This window comes from Sesamum indicum, linkage group LG2, assembly GCF_026168435.1.
Source record: "Sesamum indicum cultivar Baizhima isolate 11 linkage group LG2, ASM2616843v1, whole genome shotgun sequence".
Taxonomy (NCBI): domain Eukaryota; kingdom Viridiplantae; phylum Streptophyta; class Magnoliopsida; order Lamiales; family Pedaliaceae; genus Sesamum; species Sesamum indicum.
Window position 1 is genome coordinate 22199413 of NC_142658.1, and position 20522 is coordinate 22219934.

General features: G+C 37.5%; 4 protein-coding genes across 6 annotated transcripts; 1 reads left to right on the top strand and 3 right to left on the bottom strand.

Annotated features, from left to right (window-relative positions):
• The first annotated feature begins 2207 nt into the window (after nucleotides 1-2207).
• LOC105156575 (serine/threonine-protein phosphatase PP2A catalytic subunit) lies at nucleotides 2208-6290 on the top strand. The gene is made up of 6 exons (XM_011072746.3): nucleotides 2208-2904; nucleotides 4010-4124; nucleotides 4854-4962; nucleotides 5053-5130; nucleotides 5533-5724; nucleotides 5821-6290. The coding sequence occupies exons 1-6, from the start codon at nucleotides 2652-2654 to the stop codon at nucleotides 5992-5994; spliced, it is 921 nt and encodes a 306-aa protein (XP_011071048.1). The 5' UTR covers nucleotides 2208-2651; the 3' UTR covers nucleotides 5995-6290.
• Nucleotides 6291-6688: 398 nt separating this feature from the next.
• LOC105156576 (glycosyltransferase family 92 protein RCOM_0530710) lies at nucleotides 6689-9085 on the bottom strand. Its single transcript, XM_011072747.3, has one exon. The coding sequence runs from the start codon at nucleotides 8734-8736 to the stop codon at nucleotides 6901-6903; it is 1836 nt and encodes a 611-aa protein (XP_011071049.1). The 5' UTR covers nucleotides 8737-9085; the 3' UTR covers nucleotides 6689-6900.
• A 1742-nt stretch (nucleotides 9086-10827) lies between these two features.
• Nucleotides 10828-15290, bottom strand: LOC105156577 (histidinol-phosphate aminotransferase, chloroplastic). 3 transcript variants are annotated; one of them, XR_847364.3, is made up of 10 exons: nucleotides 14908-15288; nucleotides 14094-14177; nucleotides 13809-13963; nucleotides 13615-13712; nucleotides 13145-13253; nucleotides 12904-13061; nucleotides 12220-12362; nucleotides 11977-12117; nucleotides 11141-11327; nucleotides 10828-11048 (listed from the first exon to the last, which is right to left on the bottom strand). XR_847364.3 is itself a non-coding variant. In XM_020692129.2 (9 exons), the coding sequence occupies exons 1-9, from the start codon at nucleotides 15139-15141 to the stop codon at nucleotides 11287-11289; spliced, it is 1233 nt and encodes a 410-aa protein (XP_020547788.1). In that variant the 5' UTR covers nucleotides 15142-15290; the 3' UTR covers nucleotides 10828-11286. The 3 variants fall into 3 exon arrangements, 2 of the variants coding, with proteins under 2 accessions (XP_020547788.1, XP_011071050.1); XM_020692129.2 differs by having other exon boundaries at nucleotides 10828-11397; nucleotides 14908-15290; XM_011072748.3 differs by having other exon boundaries at nucleotides 10828-11327; nucleotides 14908-15289.
• A 1458-nt stretch (nucleotides 15291-16748) lies between these two features.
• LOC105156578 (TORTIFOLIA1-like protein 5) lies at nucleotides 16749-19132 on the bottom strand. The gene is made up of 4 exons (XM_011072750.3): nucleotides 18216-19132; nucleotides 18035-18125; nucleotides 17426-17793; nucleotides 16749-17218 (listed from the first exon to the last, which is right to left on the bottom strand). The coding sequence occupies exons 1-4, from the start codon at nucleotides 19005-19007 to the stop codon at nucleotides 17069-17071; spliced, it is 1401 nt and encodes a 466-aa protein (XP_011071052.1). The 5' UTR covers nucleotides 19008-19132; the 3' UTR covers nucleotides 16749-17068.
• Nucleotides 19133-20522: the final 1390 nt, after the last annotated feature.

Here is a 20522-nt window from a genome sequence, read left to right on the forward strand (position 1 = left end):
TCACTCTCTCTCTCTCTAGGCTCGAGAAAGTTATAAACAGAATCACCCAAAACCCCATAAAGAGAAAATCAACCACCCTAAGCCATGCAGTAAACAAAACCTGTCCATTACTATCATCACTATTACTTCTCTCTCTTAATTCTTACAAGGGAATTGACAATCACCGTCCCAATCTCTAGTTAGCTACTTTTTACTAGTACTCGGAGAAACTGTATAAAGAGAGGTGAATTTTGGGTTCAAAGCAGAGAGAGATGAGCAGTAGCAGCAAGATGCTGAAGGTGTTGTTGCGGCTGCTGGTGTTGGTGGGAGTGTTTCGGTTCTTGATTGTTGCTGCTGCTACTGAAGGAGGAGGAGGAAGAAGAGTGAAGGATGATGATGTAATTAGGGGAAGAGAGAATGAAATGAAGGCTGTTTCAAAGTTTGATCTCAACTACAGTACCAAAAGAAAGGTTCCCAATGGACCTGACCCCATCCATAACAGGTCTCTCTTCTCTGCTATTTTCTTTCTTATAATGTACGTCTGAGTTTTTATTTTTATTTTTTATATCAACTGAATTAAATGTGTTATGTAATTGATTGATCCATGTACAATTAATATATGGGAAGTTGCTTAGTTTAATTAGGGCGACCAAACATGAATGATTGCATGTGTCAATTTTAATCAACGAATATGTTCATGTGTGCATTATTGAAGTCTTTGGAGTTGTGTAGTGCAAAACTTGAGAAAAATTCTTTGTTTGTCTTTTACGTGATTATCAGTATCTTGGGACTTGGGTGCATGTATATATACACGTCTTTCTCTGATAATAAACAGTATCTGTATATTGATGGACGGAGGAAATCAATTGGATTAAGTAGATGAAATTGCTGGTTTTCAAATTATTAATGGTTATTGGTGGTAAGTTTAATTAAGCATATATGAAGGAATGGCAGGTAGTGATGAATCCAAAGGCCATGCTAACTAAAGCTTGCTTTCCCAATATCTAAAGGACTTCACTTTATCCTTTTTTGAACAGATTTATTGTTAAAGTTAACTCAAAATTCTCATTTGAGTTTTCGACACTTTTGATGGGTTTTTAACCTTTTCATGCTCTTGCCTTTTCTTTTCACTTACCCTTTACCCTTTCTCCTTTCATTTTTACACTCTGTATTATTAATATTGTGTATATGGTAATTTGTTCCCTGACAATAAATTCATTTTGTATATGTGCAACAGAAGAGCTGGTAGCTCTCGTCAACCACCGGGCCAAGCTCAAAATGGCACCACCGCCACCACCAACCGATCAAAGATTTCAGGAGAAAATTAACCTCTTAGGAAATTAATTAGATTGTTGGTAGAAATTAATTTTTCAGATTAATCTTCAGATCTATGTAATGTGGTAATATATTAAATTTATTTGAGTGATCCATCATCATATATATATATATATATATATGCATGCACCAAATTACGTGAAAGTATAAAAAGGGTGGTTTAAATATTATATATATAGTGGATGCATGATGTGTGAAAGAAAGAAACTAAAGCGAATCCAGCATGCATCCATCTAAAGATAAAAAGGAAGAAAACAAAGTTGGTGTTGGTAATGAGCATCTTTGGGTTAGTCTTTTTCACCAGATTCTTTGTTTTGCTCTTTAGACCATTCAAACTTTGTAAAGCTCCTTTCAGATTCTCTACTCTCCTCCCAACCAATCTAATTAATTTCATGTTCTAATCCAATTGTTTTAAAATGAAATTGTTCTCTCGCTTACGGTTCCTTTAACTCTTTGATTTGCATAGAGTAGAAGTTGTTTTTGTTAGAATCTCTTATTTTATCAGACAATTATCCTTAAAAAAGTGGAGACTATTTTTCCTCATCCATTTCATATAAGCGAAACAAACTACACCACCTCAAACTAGAACCCACTTTGGATTAATACATTATAGCCCAAATCTCAAATTTGTGTATAAAAAGTGGGGTTTTAACAAATGTTGCTCTTCCCACGAAATCATATGCAAATTGTTGAGTTTGGGCCAATACTTTTGGACAGAAGAGCCCAATTGAAATAAAATACATGAGCATTGATTTGGAAATCAGTGTGGCCTAGGCCCAACATCTCATTTACACGCTATTTTACGCCAGATGCGCAGGCTCGTCACGTGTCCCACACCGTTTTGAATTGACCCGGCGGAGCCCCCGGAGCGAGAAATTTCTCATTTCATTTCATTATTGGGAAGACAAGGAGTGCCAAGAAAATAATCCCAACACCACAGTTTCATTTGCATTTCGTTTGGAGTTCATTTGGGTTTCATTTCGCGTTTCCGCACCATTTCATCTGAGTTCGTCACGCACACCGCACCAAACAAACTACATACAGACACACTCGCACATATAGATCTCTCTCAAATGTATTTGTATGTGTATGTGTATATAGGGTACTCAATGAATATGTGAAGAAAATTTTCAGTAATTTATCAAGATTGATTCTCGTCGAATGATTACGGATCTCAGTGGAAGAAATCATGACCAGAAAATCCTTATGGAATTTTCCTAGGTATCTCCGAAATCTAGATCTCAGTTGATCCGGCGGCCAAATCAATCAAATTTCAGATCGGAAGTTTAAGCGGCTGAAAGGGTGAGGAGTTTGTTTTTTGAGAAATACTTGAGAAAATGCCGGTGCAGGCGGATTTAGATAGGCAAATAGAGCACTTGATGGAATGCAAGCCGCTATCGGAGGCGGAGGTAAAGACTTTGTGCGATCAAGCGCGAGCGGTTCTAGTGGAGGAATGGAATGTGCAGCCCGTGAAATGCCCCGTCACTGTGTGCGGAGATATTCATGGACAGTTTTACGATCTGATCGAGCTTTTCCGGATAGGCGGCAAAGCTCCTGATACCAATTATCTTTTTATGGGAGACTACGTCGGTGAGTTTTTACTTCTTCCGTTGGTTTTTGTTGAATTTATTGAGGAGGGTTGGGATTTTTGAAGTAGTTGTTAACATGGATAATTTATAGGTTTGTTCTTGACTGACGCTCATTTGGTGGTTGTTATGGAGAGTAGTATGGAAAGATAAGAAGTGCTTTAATTTGCTGAACTCTTTTTGTTTGGTTGACTATGAAATTAGATTACTAATATATTTGAAGATGTGTGAATCAATGAGTAAGGTATAATATTTCGTATTTAATTGTATCTATTTTTGGAAAAACAAATGCCAGTGTGAGATGATTTTTAAGCACATTGTTTAGTTTGATTCAAACCAAAATGCATTGGAGCTGATTCCACAGCTAATCGCTTAGTTGCAGCTTTGAAGATACTTATTAAGCGTCAGCTATGTGGTGAGCTGATACGTATTGGAAATTGACAGTATGGTTTATATAATGCTTACATGTTTATTGCTTTCTGACACTAAACAAGTCACTGGATACGTTGGAGCAAAATGGTCCAGGAAAGCCGGGTGACGTATGTTTCAAGCCCAATTATATTATGTCCTTTTTCAATGATTGCTGACATCAAAATGATGAACTGTTCCGATGTTGTCGTGGTTAGATTTTATGAGGTGAATGTAAGCTGGCAGTTGATCTGTGGTTCAGAGAATTTGGGCTTAAGATACGCGACATTGCGGCTCAATGATATATTTTTCATCATTTTATTCCTGGATAATGCTTCTATTAACTTTGACTGACGTCACTTGGATACAATTGAAATAAACATGACTTCGGTGAAGATGAGGCAATAGTTGTGCAAGCACATAAGAGAGCATGTCTGTGCTAGAGGTCTTTTACATGTTACTGCAAAGTTGGTGTATAAGAAAAAAAAAGTGTTTTTGTCTTTGATTTATTGCTTGGGTCTCATGCTTCTAAGTGAATTTGAAGATGCATTAACTTGCTTTTAATGGGATTCCTTTACTTGATCTTCTGTGCTAAAATTAATCCCTTCTAGTACCTGAAGGTTTTATTTTATGTAAGATGCTTTAATCTTTCTATGAGGTGTATCATAACATTCCATTAATGACTTATTCATTTAATGCAGACCGTGGTTACTACTCGGTGGAAACAGTCACACTCTTGGTGGCTCTGAAAGTTCGTTATCGAGATAGAATCACAATCCTTAGAGGAAATCATGAAAGTCGGCAAATCACTCAAGTGTATGACCTTAATGCTCACAAGTTATCATTAAATTGTTTTGGATCAGTTCTAATACCAAACTAAATGATGCATAAATGTTCTCAGTCTAACTAAAAGTTGGCTTTGTCTCATATGTTACTATGACAGTGTTCTGCTACTATTTGTGTTGTAATTCTGTTAATTCTCGTCTACTTGCATGGTCATTTTGAACGTTGCAATCTCAGACTCTAGGTAGTAAACCTATAGCAGATTTAGAACTTCAAGTGGGTGTGTGTAGGCATTGTATTTGTGATTATCTGTAAAGAACCTACATTAGTTATATAGAAGAAAATAAGGCTGGTCTTTTGCTATGCAATGGAGTATTTATTATCGCTTATGTTCCAAAAATGACAGCAGATTTTATGAATCATGGTTCATCTTATGCTCATAATCTTCATTTCAGTTATGACAATGGACATGAAAAACCCACTTATAGTCCTCCAAAATTATGAAAAGGTCTTGCAATTTCTGATGTACAATGTTTGTCTTAATTAAATATTGTTACCATTCGTCAAATGAAAAATACTTTTTGGTTCGTCTCATGAGAAACTAGTCTTGCGTACATTACAATTGACTTGGCTTTAGAGGGATCACACGCTTGCTGAATGTCTGTATTGAAACTATTTCCAAAGTTCTCAGGTTTTAAGTATTATATGGATTTTTGGATTTGAATAAATCCAGAATTATTCATCTACTTTTCCTTGCAACAGTTATGGGTTCTATGATGAATGCTTGAGGAAGTATGGAAATGCCAACGTATGGAAGTATTTCACTGATCTTTTTGATTATTTGCCCTTGACAGCACTTATTGAGAGTCAGGTTTGGATGATATAAACACAGAAACACCCCCCCCCCCCCCCCAATTATAGCATGTTGATTTTATCTGATGCCTCGACAATTTGCTTGTAGGTCTTCTGTCTGCATGGGGGTCTTTCACCTTCGCTTGACACCTTAGATAATATTCGAGCTTTGGACCGCATTCAGGAGGTAAAAACAAGGTTTTCTGATGCCTCATTTTTACATCCATTACATTTTTCTGTGTTTCGAGATTTTTCTTTCCTGGTGTGTGTATGGTTGTGGTGCACCCTCGTGGCGGTTGTGGGTGGTGGCCTCCAATTTAATGATTTAAGGTCTTGTTTTTTCTAGTTTGAAATTTATGCTATTGAAAATCTATACAAAAATGTAGCATCTTCAATTTCTGCTATATTGCTAGTTTTGTCAACTAATGATGGGTGCTTGAGATCCTATTATCTTCTTTATCTTTAGGCTTTTGTTGTTTGCTTGTTCATTCTGATAAAGACATTAGCTTCTCAGTTACAAAGTACTGACCTTAATCAGATGGAGTAGCCTACACATAATTTCTTTCATCGTGTTCTGCTGGACTCTTAGGTTCCACATGAAGGACCAATGTGTGATCTTTTGTGGTCTGATCCGGATGATCGATGTGGATGGGGCATATCCCCACGTGGGGCTGGCTACACCTTCGGACAAGATATAGCTGCTCAGTTCAACCACACAAATGGCCTTACTCTAATTTCAAGAGCTCATCAACTTGTCATGGAGGGTTACAATTGGTGTCAGGTTGGTCTTTAATCTGAATGATTTGAGACTGAGTTAACCACTCGTTAGTCCAACAATAGTTAACTGGTTATTTATTGCTTTCATCTGGATTTGTAGGACAAGAATGTCGTGACAGTTTTTAGCGCCCCAAACTATTGCTACCGCTGCGGGAACATGGCTGCAATACTCGAAATTGGGGAGAACATGGAGCAGAATTTCCTTCAATTTGACCCAGCTCCTCGTCAGATTGAGCCCGACACAACTCGCAAGACTCCAGATTATTTTTTGTAAACTCAACAACTTGGGCATGCTTGCACTCTAGACGTGTCATAAGGAATGAGTACTTTTATTTGAGGACTATTGCCCAGATCATTCAATTTTTTTCAAGTTTTGGAGATCGCTCTGCTCCTGAATTCAGTTATGTATGTGCTCAGGATACTTGCTGGAGAAATGAGCGAAGGGAGGGAGTGGTCTTTTGTATATTTTCCAAAGCAGAAAGCAACCATGACATTTATATTTTGCTCTGTAATTTACAAGGTTCTTGTAGGATCAAGTTTTCAGTATCCCAATCAGTTTTCCCCTTTTAATGGCTGTGTACTTAGCTTCCAGAAATTCCTATTATGGTTGATCTACATTCTAGCTTTCCTTTCTTACATCAGTAGATGCCTATTAGGGTCAGCAGTCTGCATACTTCTATGCTGAATACATATTTTTCCAGTGTTACAAAACATTTATCATCCATTTTCCTGTGGTGTGCCGTCCGCCTAGCCTTCCATTTCAAAAGCCTCTGAACTCTATCTTACTCTCTTAAAACCACTTCGTACTAATGGATTCTCGAGTGTAACAGGATATGAACTGCTGCTCCATCCATGTACACTTTTAACAAATTTGTTGTGTAATATATTTGAGAAACGTGCTAGGAATATTCAGATAGCGCTGCAAATAAGATTACAAGGAAGCTAAGAATAAGCTTTACGACAGAGTATAGGGAGTATCCAATCAGTAATCACTGAATAAGCATGGAGCAAAGAATAGTGCAAAATCCTCATCAAAATTACACTATGTAAAATTCCTGTACCAAGATCTATGCCCTTCAATCTGTTGTCTATAAAAACAAAAAATGAGATAAATTCTGAAACAATAATGAATGAATGATTATCGTGTGATTTCCTCCTTTACAATGGGGAAAGGTGAACTTCAACTCTCCCCGGTTTGATCAGTCAAAGCTGAATGCCTCGCCCATGGCAGCAAACTGGTCGAAGGATCAGCCAAATTGGTCAAAACAAAGTCCCTCAACCCCGTGTCCCAAACCTCACAGAACTTCTGTGGCCAATCAGGCGGTTCAATGGCCTCCGTCCCCAGCCCTGGTGCCCTGTCCCTCGACCCTTCGTTTTGGTTATCTTGCCAATCCGCAACATATGTAGCAACTCTTCTGTAAAACTTAGCTCTGAAAACGTCCCACACCTGGTATTTATAGTGATTGATTGTAGCTGTACTCTGAGGTAAATTCAGGTATTCGAATCCCTTCCTCAGATGAAAATGGTGTACCACATTGAGCAAGGTAGTGTCTAGTGCATCTGGTCTAATGATTGATTTATGCCTCTCAGGACTCTGGAGACGACAAGTATAACCAACGGTGACTCCCTGTGGGGGTGGTGAATTCAGCCCTGATGGCCCAAAACTGTGGCAAGATGTCCTGATCTCCCCAATAGTGGTCGACGATGACGAAAAATTTGCAACTAAGGCACGAAGTGAATTCTGAGACGCATAACCCACTGCCCTGAAGTTCTGGTGTCCAGTTGTTGAATATGGAAAGTAGAAATACTCATCCACGTCCATGAAGGAAATCCAATTGCATTCATCCTTTGCTCTGACAGCACAGTGTGAGAATCCGGCTTCCTGAGTCTTGATCCATGGCCAAACATGCCTAGTAACATTGTAGTTTTCAAGATCAAGCTCCTGAATAACCTCATCCAGTCCGTCATCACTATTGTTATCATAGATGAACCACCTTTCAACTCCAAGCCAAGAATGATACATAATCCACTCACGAATGGCTGGAGCCTGATTCCACACCATTGTACACACACAAAGCTCGTATTTTCCCCCCAGACTCCTCTTCTTAACAACGGGCCCTGAGTCGAAAATCTTGGCCACTGATGGCACAAGCACTCGCTTGTGAGCTCGATTGCGAGCATGGGGTGTTGCTCCAACGGTCACACGAATCCCCTGAGCCTTATCAGGGTTTCTACTAATGCTCTTTGGCAAAGAACACCTCACAACTTCCTGGGCGGCAGTCAAAGCCTTCGTTGTGAACATAAACCTTCCACCCCTTTCCCATTTCCCTAATCCAAAATGGCAACTAAACTGACTAGGATCAGACTCTCTATCAGGCCTCAAATTCAATCCCTTAACAAACACAATAGCAGTGTCCCCATCCAAAGTAGCCTCATAAGCCACATTTTCCCAAGAATTAACAGTCTGACTATCCACCCGCAGCCCAACTTTCTCCCCCAAGATTCCATTTTTACCCCGCCTCTTCAAGTTTACAACACTTGAATAGTTCACAGGTGGAAGAGGGCACCTTACAATTGACCTAAACCCATCATATTCATCAACAGAAAACACATTTTTCTTTTCAAAATCACCACTGTCAATGCTGTCAAATTTACCATAATAAATACACTCCAACTCTTCAGCACCACTCTTCTCCATCTTTCCACCGCCCACCAATAACAAAACATGGTCGGGGAACAAAACCCGGCTCTCTATTTTCAATGGCAGCAGCGAACCATCAAAATCTTGAACTGATTTAACTTTTCTCGAAATAGAGGAAGACAACAAAGATAAGCTTGAAACCACTTGAACAGGGCGATAAGCGGAAGATCTAAAGGGAGTCGTATAGGATAAAAGACAAAGCGAAGTGAAGAAGCTAAAACACATAACAAGAGATCTTACAGACAAGAAGTGGCGAGGAGAATAAGATTGCCTGAGAATGCGTTTTCTCTTGCGGCGTTGATCTGAAGAATCCATTTTCCTTTCTCTATAAACAAGACTTAGGAGAGGATCTATCACCAAAGCTTTGAGAAAGAATGTAATTCAATTTCGGCCTACAGACGTTGTGTACTCTTTAAGGTTGATTGCTTCTGGTAATACGGCAAGTGTCGGAGAGAGAATGGAAAAGACGAGTTTTGACGCGTTTGGTGAGCTGCGAGGAATCAGGATTCGGTGGTTCTTCTCGAAAAACTACTGTATATTTTATAAAGAATTTGAAGGTGAATGCAAGTTTTAATGGGAAGTTGGGGTGCGGTGTGTAGACTGCTCCAGTCCACACCTGTGATTCTTGTGAGGAACATTTTTGAGCACGCGAGGAATATTGAGGGTGTGGGGAAGTTTCTACTTTCAATTGGCCACCAGAGGAGAGTGAGACCAATCATTATTTTGGAAATTGGAAAAGTCAGAATAGCTTAAAGAGTTGTGGACGTTACAGATTCTGGGATAAATAGTAAGTTTTCGCACATCATATCTACCTATATAAATTACTTATGATCAAATATTTATATGAATTTTATCATTTAATCTTTATAGATAAAAAAAAAAGATATTTGAAATATATAAACTAATTAGTTGATATAAATATTGATGACGTAATATTCGAGTTGGGAAAAAAAAGATATGATTAAAAAAAACTATCAAAATATAAATACAAGATCAAGACATCAAAACTCAAAATTATCTAACCCTTATATTAATTCAGTGTCATTTGAATTACCATTATTTATTGTGACCAATTCTCCACGCTGATCAAAAATTTCAATATTAATGGAGAAAAGCATTTGTCACACAATTATTTAACAAGATTAAAGTTTTGAGGTGAAAAAAAAATTGGACCTAAATATTTTGGAATGTCCCTAAAAAGGCTACTGGATAAGCAATTATTGCAGTACATAATTTGTCCCCTTTAATCAAAAATCTTGAAACGAATAAGCAATAATTCAGTAGCGGCTTTAATAATTTAATAACCTACACTAATAAATACTCCGACATATTTAACCGACTTCCAGACCATAGATCACGCAAACGACAACCCGACGCGCCCACACCATCCCGTGTCTGTGATGGTTGTCCAATCGCTTTCCCGGCTCCGGCGGTAAACTGTTGAATTAATTAATTTTGTAAAGTATCCAATAATTATCATCTAATTAAATGGTCTTTTTAACTTAATTACTACAATTATCACCGGCGCACAAAGCAGGAAATGTTCTAAAACACAAGGAAACACCTCAAAAGCTTCTATTGTCCTAATTTTGGATTTGGACCAGCTATGTACGTATGTATGTACAGCCTGGTTACAATTATTATTTAGATAAGCTTTTGCCTTTTTGGTAAACTTTTTTTTTTTAATTATTAATATAATCCGTATAATTGCCTTTCTAATTAAGTAAGGATTAGTTTGTCCGTGCTGTAAATGACGACAATTAATGATTTAAATTGTCGGAACCTGACAAATGCGGACACATGTAAAAGATAAACATTTATTATTATATAAATAAAACAGAGACGTACACATACATCTTCCACCTTCAGCAATATAAAACTTCAATGTTCCATACAAAAAGTCGTAAGTATTGAATAATATATACAGAATTATACAAAGACGGGTCTATCAAATTATAGCTCCCATAATGTCACATGCATGAGTGTTCATCATCCTTAAACATGTGACTTGAAATTCCACTGGCTAAGGAATGAAAACACTACACGCCTAAGTCGTTGGAATGTTTGATTTTTTTTGTTAATTTTTGGATTAGTGGGGTGAAGTGGAAGCTAGAGCTGGCATTAGGTAGCTGAAAGGTGTATTATTAGTGTTGTGGCAGCCTTGTTGAATACGTATAAAAGTATCTAAATCATTTGTTTGAATAATTAAAAATGCTTTAAGCATTTGATGATTAAACAAAATGATTCTTAGTCCGGTAGCTTCACGTAAATCACTATCATGCACCGGTAAATGCGCCTCCTAATCCGATTGGTTAGACGAAAACATATGGAATTTTCGCAGGTACACACTCTCTGGATGCTGGGGTATGGAATAGTCAGAGGTTTTCATGATTCCAAGAATCATACTGGCGCTGAATTACACAGATTCCTATTCCATATGTAAAATATTTTTCAAATACATAAAGTAATTATATGCATGTGGCGTGTATATGTAATCATCATTTTACCATAGAAGATCCAACATACTGTGATGTGCGTGTTGTGAAGAACAGAACAGTAACTATGGAGTGAGGCGAAGGCGAGGAGGGATTAATTCAGCAAGTGCCAAGATGTTTCCTCATTTGCCACTGGATTTGAGAAAGAATGAGACTTAACTTGAGTGCTTTTACAAAGTTAGTTGAATTTAGGTTGGATTCCAGAAGAGTATCCGCAGCCATACCTTTTACTTATAAGAGGTTCATTGCTTCGCAATATGGTTCACAGCCTGTGTAGAATCAGTATAGGGTTTTGAGGCTCTCCATTAAAGCATCTGTATGCTCTGGCTTGCCAACAGAGACTCGAACATAACCAGCCAATTCTTTGTTGCTATAGTGACGAATCATCACACCTTTTTTGGCAAGGTCTTCCTGTAAAATGCAGGAATTCTTGTAAAGTGTGTTTTCCCAGAACAGCAAAAGGGCGAGAAAGAGACTGAAACTGCATAACCATCAAAGCTGGTAATCACTATCATGTTTGAAATAAGAGAACCACAGATTAGAGGACTGTGACTTGTGAACCTGTTTGTTTTTTTTTACCACATCTAAGCAGCATAAACAAAAGCTTCAATGTCAAGGAATTATGATGGTTGGATTTCATGGTTCTTATGGATGAGACATTGAAATGAGGCAGATAATGCAATGTATAAGGCTCAGGTTAGAATTGCAGGTCTGTTGGCTTGTTCTGGCAGTGGAGGTGCATCATCGCTCAAAAGGGCAGAGATGTGGAAAGCAGAAGCCTAGAAGGCAGGCTGAGGTATATGACCATGGATGGGCTCACAACGTTGTGGAGGTTCTATGAGAAGGTGTAGCTTGAATCTTTTGGCCTCAGAAACAGACAAGTATTCCCTCACAGCAACTAACAAGTTTAGCATATAATGGACCATCATACCTAAACTGATATTTTGCAACTATAATAAACACTCGGCAAATGATGAGCTTTTAGTCAACATAAACACACAACATATCTTCCCGAGCCAAAAGCTTCTCATCAACATTAAACCTGGTTCAGTTTTCATACCTTCAACTTCTTAGCATCCACTCCAGATGTGACCTCGCAAAGAATGAAATTGGAATAGCTTGGATACGGATTAAGAAATGGTACTTCTTTCAAAAGCTTGAAGAGCCTCTCTCGTTCTTGCACCAATGCTACTTTCACATTCTGGCATCAATTGCAAATTCTATAAGACATAATACTTGAAAAACAATGGACTAACACAGTCAAATAAACTATTGGCCCTCTCAGACGTGTTGCTCTTGGTACCTCTAGATAATCAGGATTCTGCAATGCTGCACATGCTGCAAGTTCAGCAGCAACAGACACATTATATGGTTGCTTAGCCCTCCATAGATATTCAATAATGCTCAATGGAAATGCTCCATATCCAACTCGAAGTCCCGCTAAAGCTGAATTGCCACAATGTACAAGCATGAGTTCAAATTCATATACATACAAGATTCAAAACCTATTGCAAATGTTTCCAGCTGCCAGAACAAAAAACCTGTAGCAGTAAAATCAATTAAGCATCGAGTAGCTTTAATTTGGATAGGTTAGATGACAGGTTGAAGGTTTGAACTCAGGAAGTTGGTTCAACTTCTCTGTGTAGTCCATATTTAGATGACAGAAAATACTCTTAGTTTTATTGAGCTTAGTAACATAATAACAGAAGATTCCTGAACTCCAAATTATAAATTGTACCACAATATGAAAGCATTATGAAACGTATGATTAAGTTGAAACCCCTAGCTTTAGGAAATAGCAGGAATCTTTCTAACCAAGTTCCATGGTTTCAAGCAAGGATTCTACATGGTGCACATTTGAAGGTGAAATTTCATGTTCAAAACCATCTGAATATTTGAAGCTTCACCATGAACTGAGCAATGCAATTTTTTGAATGACCTAGTTTTATAATAATGCTTAGCTCTTCACAAAGAGAAAGGAAAATACCAGCTCTTTTGCTGAATGTACGAAGAACTATTAGATTCTCGAACTTCTTCACCCATCTCAACCTGGACTCGAGTCCTGAAAATTCAATGTATGCTTCATCCAGCACAACCAATATTGGCAGATTAAGTATTTCCAAAAGAGTGTCATCATTGATGATGCTGCCAGACAAATGAACATGGTTAACTGACACTTAGCCTTAACTATGAGGATGAACAAATGAATGGACCCAAGAGAAAAATACCTTCCATCTGGATTATTAGGTGATGTCAGGAATATACACTTTGGTTTCTCCTGTTCAACAACTTCAATAATCCGTTTTACATCCAAGCTGAAGTCTGACTTCCTAGGAACTACCAAACAGGTTTAAGTTAAATAAGATCCTGGAGATGAAGGTGAAACATGGATTTAGTGCAAAGACTGTACACAACTCAGTCAAAGGAAAAACAAACTGCGCAACTTCTTGAAACATAAAACTGGTGAAATATAAGACCATCAACTACTTTTATTAACAGTATATACACCTAATCAAGTTCTTGCCAGAACCTGATATTTTTGCCGATTCACTACCACTCATAGGATAAGTAATTTAGCAAAAACTCATCACAGTAACAGTACCATCAACAGCTGGGAGAGAAACTGGCTTAAGGAATAAGATAGGTTTGAGCCAGAAAAATGTAGAGGTGGATGAAAAGAAACAAGGAACACGCATACCTTTGATAACAACAGCACCATTAACACCCGCATCAAATTCATACATTGTAAAGGTTGGTGGGCAGTCAAGGATTTTGTCACCAGGTTCTAAGACACATCTGCAGCATCAATTTGAAAACAGAGATGTAGATAAACACTAACAATATCAAACAGAACGCAACCACACACATCTTGGAAAGGACTGTGCTACAAACCGCATAATCAAATCAATCAGTTCATCTGCACCACATCCAGCTAGAATATAATCAGATTCAAGGCCAGAATCTTCAGCAAGTGCAGCTCGCAATCTACGGCTTTCAGGATCAGGATAAATATAAGGGAACCTCATGGACCCCAAAGCCTCAAAAACCTACAAGAAATTGTTAGTGTGTCAACAAAACTATGCAAAGACGGAAAACTATGCCATCACAACAATGGATGATGGGTTTATGTAATAAAGAATCAAATTCATGAAAGCACTTAAGACACTTTAGCCTCGCCTCTGGTGGCGGACCATATGGGTTTTCATTGGCATCCAGTTTAACAATATCCTCAGGCTTCCTACCAAGACGGGTGGACAACACCTGCAAAAAATATACCATTAACTTTTAGAAGAAATCATGGGAAATTATGATTTTCCAGCCAAACAAAAGTTGCAGCTTTTAAATTAGACAGTCAACTAAAAAGTATTTTAGATACTGGAATATGGATTCACAAACAGGACTTTGAACAAATGTGGGTCATGAATAACAATGCTAGCATCAAAATCCATTCAACCAAGGACCAAACATGTTCTTGGTAAAGTATAATCAATCTATCAGAAGTTCTACATTCGTTTGTTTATATGAACATAAGGACAATTAAAGATATTCAAAGACCAATAATTGGATCAATAGGCAACAGTTCCTCAGCAATGTCCATGCCTTACGTAATACTGCCATTTTCTTTGTGCACCTATTTAGTCTTGAATTACATTACGAGTTAATGGACAATATTTAAAATCCATATATTGTTCAACTTTCACTACTCACGATTCTCAACTGCATTGCATAAAGATTTTTCATTTGGTTGATTTTGAAGATGAGAAGAAGTAAAGTAAATGATTTTAGAAATTATTTAGAAACTACAGTTAATTACAACAGCTCAGATACTGAAACCACGATTTTCAAGCTCCACAAAGCACAAATGATAAGATAAATAAAGCAAGAAACGCGTCAACCTAAAATTGAAAAAGAGAAATCGAAACAACTCTCTAATTTGATTCAACGACAAAGTGAAATACGTCATTGGAAATGATGGGAGGTGAAAACTGACCTCAAATGGCAAGATAGGCTGATAAGGGGATAATTTCCGGAGATGGGGCCGGATAAAAGAATCCCCGGTCAAGGAGCAGTCATCCTCTTTAACAGGCACGGAGGAGGAGGTGGAGGCGGCTGGCGGGGGCATAAATGTAGTCCGACTCCCTCTGAGACCACAACAATCGGGAGAGAGTTTTGGTCTGTGTAAGCAGAGAGAAGAGGTGTTGCAGAAGAAATCAGTGACGCCCATGTAGAATTAATCTGTCTACTCTACACAGCAGAAATATCCAACAGCGTTTCTGAACCCTAAAGCTAAACCCAGAACAACAAGAGCAGGCAAGTTGGCACTCGGCACTCCGCTTGGCTGCGTTAGTAGACGACAAAATACTCTCATAATATTTGGTTTCAGTTTTACTTATATCTGATATGGGCACCATGTTTGCTTGATTTATTTTGAAAATTTTGGTGTTGTTTTAAAATATTTTGAAACAGTATTTTATTTGTTTTTTGTCAAAATAAATCTACACTAATTATAAATTCGATAACTAAAAAAATTATATACATACTCATACATATATATAAAAGAGATATGATTTGACAATGAAAAATATTTTTTATCTCCTACTAAATAATATCAAATATATCATATTTATTTTATATTATCTTCAAAAATAAATCCAAACATACATACTATCTCTAACATATACTTATTTATCTTTGTTTTTCTCCCTCTATCTCCATAAAATTTATCAAAACAAGTAAAAAACCAAACATAGTGTCTGTATTTTGGGCCTACCATCCCACAAAATTCATGCTCCTGAATTTTTTCTTTTTCTGCAATTTTCCTAATTTTTTGGGATTATTTATACTCCTATAAATAACAGAAATCTCGCTTCACACTATACAACAACAACGGATCATTGCATCAATTTTTTGTTAATAGATAATTAATTTATTTAAATTTTATATTAATTGATATTTTTTTTATTTAAAATAAATTTTAAATTAAAAAAATATTTATTATAATGAAACAGTAAAATGATTTATACGAAGAAAGCTCCGAATTTATAATCTCTTATGCTTTCCAATTTAGATGTGGGAGTGTGGTAGATAGCCATCCTGGATTCAGCCCAACTCCCCTAAGTCAACGGGCTGAAGATGAGCCAGAGTCCAAGAATCCCGCATTCGGACGCTCCACAATACTTCCATTTCCATTTGTGCGGTGAAGTAGAAGAGAAACTACTAGCCAATATTACAGTTGAGGCCATCTTTGGATTTACGACTCCTTAAATGTTCATGTCATGATATGTCCACAATTTCTTTGCATCGCATGGATGATACCGTATCAAATATGCATATGATGTGGAGAATTTTATAAAAGTCGGCAATCTTCGGATAATATCTGAACCCATTTTATTAATTTAAAATTTGACTTGGGTGCAATCTAAATCATAATACGTACGGACTCACTATGATAATTGAATTATTGATTTTTAAAATTACAGTTAGAGAAAATTTATAAATAGTCGTTGTTCATACTACATATATGACTTTTGTTACCCTAGCTTCATTAGCTTTTTGTTTTACAACCTACTAATTAAGTATCAAAAGATTATAGCCGGAGTCTTTCTAGTGTAATTTTAATGGTGGTGTATTTGTAGGTTCATATCTCGGATAATCAAAACGTATCTCATCCATTTAGAATAGCAGCCACCCAAAATCACTTTAAAAGATTTTGTTTCGAATTTTTTATACAATAATATAGATCTCGAGATATGTAATCATACCTGATCAAATGAATATATATTCCACTTTATAGACGATAGAAACTATGAATATGTTACGAGCCAAACATGATTTCCGTAGAGAACTAAAGCAAAAAGCCCGAGATTTGAAGTAATCTCCTGCAATAGTTCTTGCATGTTACAAAATTCTGCATATATGCACTCGACAGAGAATACTAACTAAAAGGCTAAATAATAAGGAACAACCTTGAGGAATTGACTACCCAGCATTTTGTTGTTCGCCAGTCTTTTTTGGTCAGATTGTGCACTACAGTATTTATAAATACTTCTAAGCATGAACTACCTTTTGGAAAAACTAGTAAACTAAGAATTGACATTCTGGCCTTCAGTTTTCCTCCAAAACTTTGGACTGAGAAATTCTGCTCCGGCTACTTAACAACATGTATTTCCTGCACATTCAGGTCCGAAGATCCCTTTAGTTGGCATTGCCAAACCATGCTTCATCTCGTCTACCACCTTCTCCAGCCCCGCCACTCGTTTTTCTAAAGAACTCATTCCCTTCTCCGAGCTTCCCATAAATCTCTGAAGAACCAAAGAACAAAATTCAATATTAAATTGTCCACTACGTGCCTTGTCAAAATCACTGGATTGTTGAATCTAGGAGCAAACAATTGAGAACATAAAAGAATGGTTGGTATTTAGTTGCTTGAGTAAGTTTCCAATTATCATAACAATAGAACATGTCTGCATAAAGCAAAACAGACACCAGCACAAGATATGGAGTAATACCTGGAGCAGGTCCAACAAGCTAGATTGCTGGTTTCCAATCTGCATAAGCTGTTTGCGGATCACACACAGGTCCTCCAACTCCTTTTCATTGAGTTTCTTAACATCTTCATCAGCCAAATTCAAATTGTCCTCACAGTTCAAGGGAACCACTAGAAGATTTTTCCTAGTATCGAGCTTATTGGATTTACAAATACATGGTTTCTTGTCCTCCTCAATACCTAGAATGGTTTCCCGACTGCTGGCTGTAGACGAATAACTCAATGCAGGTGACAGGGTCGGCATAATTTTCCTCATTGGTGCTGGAGTTTGCAAGCCACTATTGCACGGACTTCTGCAGGGCAAGACAGAGGAGCGCCGGCTGCGGTTATCTGATTGCACAGCATTACTGTGTTATTGTTAGAGATCTTGCATCATAAAAGATTATGCAGAGAGTATTTATGCCATGAGATGATCATTACTAGCAAAAAAGGATTGCAAGCATAATTCAGGATTATGCAGTGTCCGCAATTTCCACCACAGATAATTGCTAGCAAAAACTAACCTCAAATCCTTAAAGATTGAAAGAAATCATTTTGGGATTTGAAATTGAAAACCGAAAATCTTCATTACCTTTTGGTGGTGCAGTCACTTCTTGCAATGGCGCAGGAACATCTCTCCATATCTCCAATGCTCGATTCATCGTCTCTCGGACAACCTTAACCTGTTCCATTGACAAGTAAATTAACATTTCTCTTTCTTCACATTCTACGAAACAACAATAAAACTCAAAAAACTTAAGTACCTAAGATACCTTATCAAATCGTCTGCTCTCCAGAGCAGAGACGCACGGAACCTTGAACTCCGGCGCCAAATCTCTCTCCACCACTGCCACCTTCTCCAAGACCTCCGCCGCAGCTTTTCTCGTTGCCCATTCTTCACTGCCCAAGAACTCAACCACAGTTGAAATCAAAGAAGTAATCAGACTCTTGCTCCTCCCACAACCAGAACCCACTATACTACCGAGAAAAAGTAACAAAGCAGGCTTCGCCTTGAAACACTCGCTCCTCACCAACTTCAAAACCTTTGCCGAAAGCTTCCTCAGCTCCGCCACGTCAATTTTCCCCCCGGCGTCCACCGCCGCAGAGAGGCAGAGCGACAAACCGATCTGAGCGTTCATATCTTGTTCGTGGAAAAGCGCGTCAATGAGGGGTTTGAGGACGGTGGCGAACGGTTGCGACGTCACGTTAGTGGTGATGGATGCAACTGCGTCTACGCAGGCAGCTCGGACGGCGGAATCGGGATCACGAAGCCTGCGGAGGACGGCCGAGATCATACGTGACAGGTGGGGCGACAGAGCATCGCCATGAGCGGCGGAGAGGACGCCCAAAAGACGGACGCATTGGCGGCGGACGGGGGATTTCTCCGAGGAGTCCGTGGAGGAGATGCAATTCAAGAACGGAGCCAAAGCGTCGGTTGAGAGTGCTCTAGCTATGTTCTCGAGTTCGTAGGTGGCCATAGAAAGTGTGTCTCTGTCTGCAAGTTTGTTAAGACAAGTGTTGACTCGTATTTTCAGTTCACCAGACGTTTGTTTGGCGATTGTCATCGTATGAAATGACACTCAAGATTACGGCTAAAGAGGTGGGTGAGGCGGCGGAGCGTGGCGGAGACACCGGGTGAAACGGTGGTGATGGATCAAAGGGTTCAAGTGAAGCGGTGGTATTTATACGTTGAGGGGAGGATTTCATGCGGGGAGAGAGTGGGGCCGGTAAATTAAATTATTTATTATTTCTGTAATTCTTTGTCTTTTTTGATAATAGTGACTAGTGAGGGAGGTGTTGGTCTGAGATCTCAGATCATACGATACGACTGGTGAAAGAGTAGAAATGTCGGGAAAGCAAATTTACCTTTCCAGAAAAGGTCAAAAGGGTCATCATCTTTTGCCCAAATTCTTCTACTTTCTTAATCTGGCTTTGGAAAATTCAACACCCAATTCCATGTAATTAAATTCAAATAAATACATTTCATCTTTTATCATAATATTCCTTATTCGTATCATTTAAATATTTACTATAGTAATTATTAATTTATTTAATAAGTTTTTAATATAAATTATGCAGTAAGGGGTCGCTTACTTTTTTTCGTTGAATAAATAATTGATAGAGCTCGATTTGATCAAATGTAATATCACATTTTTAGGGTAGAATAGATTATGATCATGCTTTTTTTATGAAGTACTAGCATACCGTTATTTCTTATATTAAATCATAATAAAAGTGGATTGAACTATAAATAAACGGTCCTAATAATATAATTTTTTCTAAAATAAGCTTCGAATTGCAATTATTTGTGTTTTTATCAAAACTCTATAAAATTGGCTTAATCCCATGGATAAAAACTAGAGTAGACCATTTGACCCTAACCGTTGGAGTTATAAGACAACGAGACAGCAAGAATTGAAGTCCAAGTTATTATTATGCAATTCATAAATTGAAATAATTGAGGTCAAATTAAGATGTTTGAATTCTTTGAGGATTTCCCAAGATTTAAACTTAACACTGCCGCGTTCAACACCAAGAAATTTGACTGCCACATTAACTTCAATCTCCACAACACACACCAATCATAGGAATTATATAATGTAACGGAAATTAATAAGTCCAACAATTAGATTAGTAAATACTTTATTCAGACGATAATTGAAGTCTCAAAATTATAAGGACTTTAAGTGCAAATTCCATTAATTGAGTGTTGGTGTGCCATTTTTATTTTTTTTTTAAATATATTTGATTGATGGAACGACAAGTGCTTTAGATCAATATCTTTCTTTATTACTTACCAATAAGTATTTATAAGAAAACAACCACATCAAGTACATTAGCATGTTTACTGACAATTTAATCTGGACCTGCTACAATTGGAGCATAGAAACAAGTAATATTAGTATATAATACATTATGTGGACTGTTATATTTAGAGATAATTGCACTGTCCTTCATTAAGATTTGGTATGATTATTTCATATAATTTAAAAAATTATATTTAATATTCATAATATTTATTTTTATCTAATGAATTGTAAATCTTTATGCTAGTTAGAATTCACTAAATTTGTTGATGT

What these genes read in the sequence shown, in the direction of transcription:
- LOC105156575 (XM_011072746.3), top strand. Translation starts at nt 2,652, where the DNA reads ATGCCGGTGCAGGCGGATTTAGATAGGCAAATAGAGCACTTGATGGAA. An exon ending in CAGCACTTATTGAGAGTCAG is followed by an intron (nt 4,963 to 5,052) that starts GTTTGGATGATA and finishes ATTTGCTTGTAG; the next exon opens with GTCTTCTGTCTGCATGGGGG. An exon ending in CTTTGGACCGCATTCAGGAG is followed by an intron (nt 5,131 to 5,532) that starts GTAAAAACAAGG and finishes CTGGACTCTTAG; the next exon opens with GTTCCACATGAAGGACCAAT.
- LOC105156576 (XM_011072747.3), bottom strand. Translation starts at nt 8,736, where the DNA reads ATGGATTCTTCAGATCAACGCCGCAAGAGAAAACGCATTCTCAGGCAA.
- LOC105156577 (XM_011072748.3), bottom strand. Translation starts at nt 15,141, where the DNA reads ATGGGCGTCACTGATTTCTTCTGCAACACCTCTTCTCTCTGCTTACAC. An exon ending in AGCCTATCTTGCCATTTGAG is followed by an intron (nt 14,178 to 14,907) that starts GTCAGTTTTCAC and finishes TATTTTTTGCAG; the next exon opens with GTGTTGTCCACCCGTCTTGG. An exon ending in TACATTCAGCAAAAGAGCTG is followed by an intron (nt 12,363 to 12,903) that starts GTATTTTCCTTT and finishes GTGGCAATTCAG; the next exon opens with CTTTAGCGGGACTTCGAGTT.
- LOC105156578 (XM_011072750.3), bottom strand. Translation starts at nt 19,007, where the DNA reads ATGACAATCGCCAAACAAACGTCTGGTGAACTGAAAATACGAGTCAAC. An exon ending in AGAGCAGACGATTTGATAAG is followed by an intron (nt 18,126 to 18,215) that starts GTATCTTAGGTA and finishes TCAATGGAACAG; the next exon opens with GTTAAGGTTGTCCGAGAGAC. An exon ending in GCTTGTTGGACCTGCTCCAG is followed by an intron (nt 17,219 to 17,425) that starts GTATTACTCCAT and finishes TTGGTTCTTCAG; the next exon opens with AGATTTATGGGAAGCTCGGA.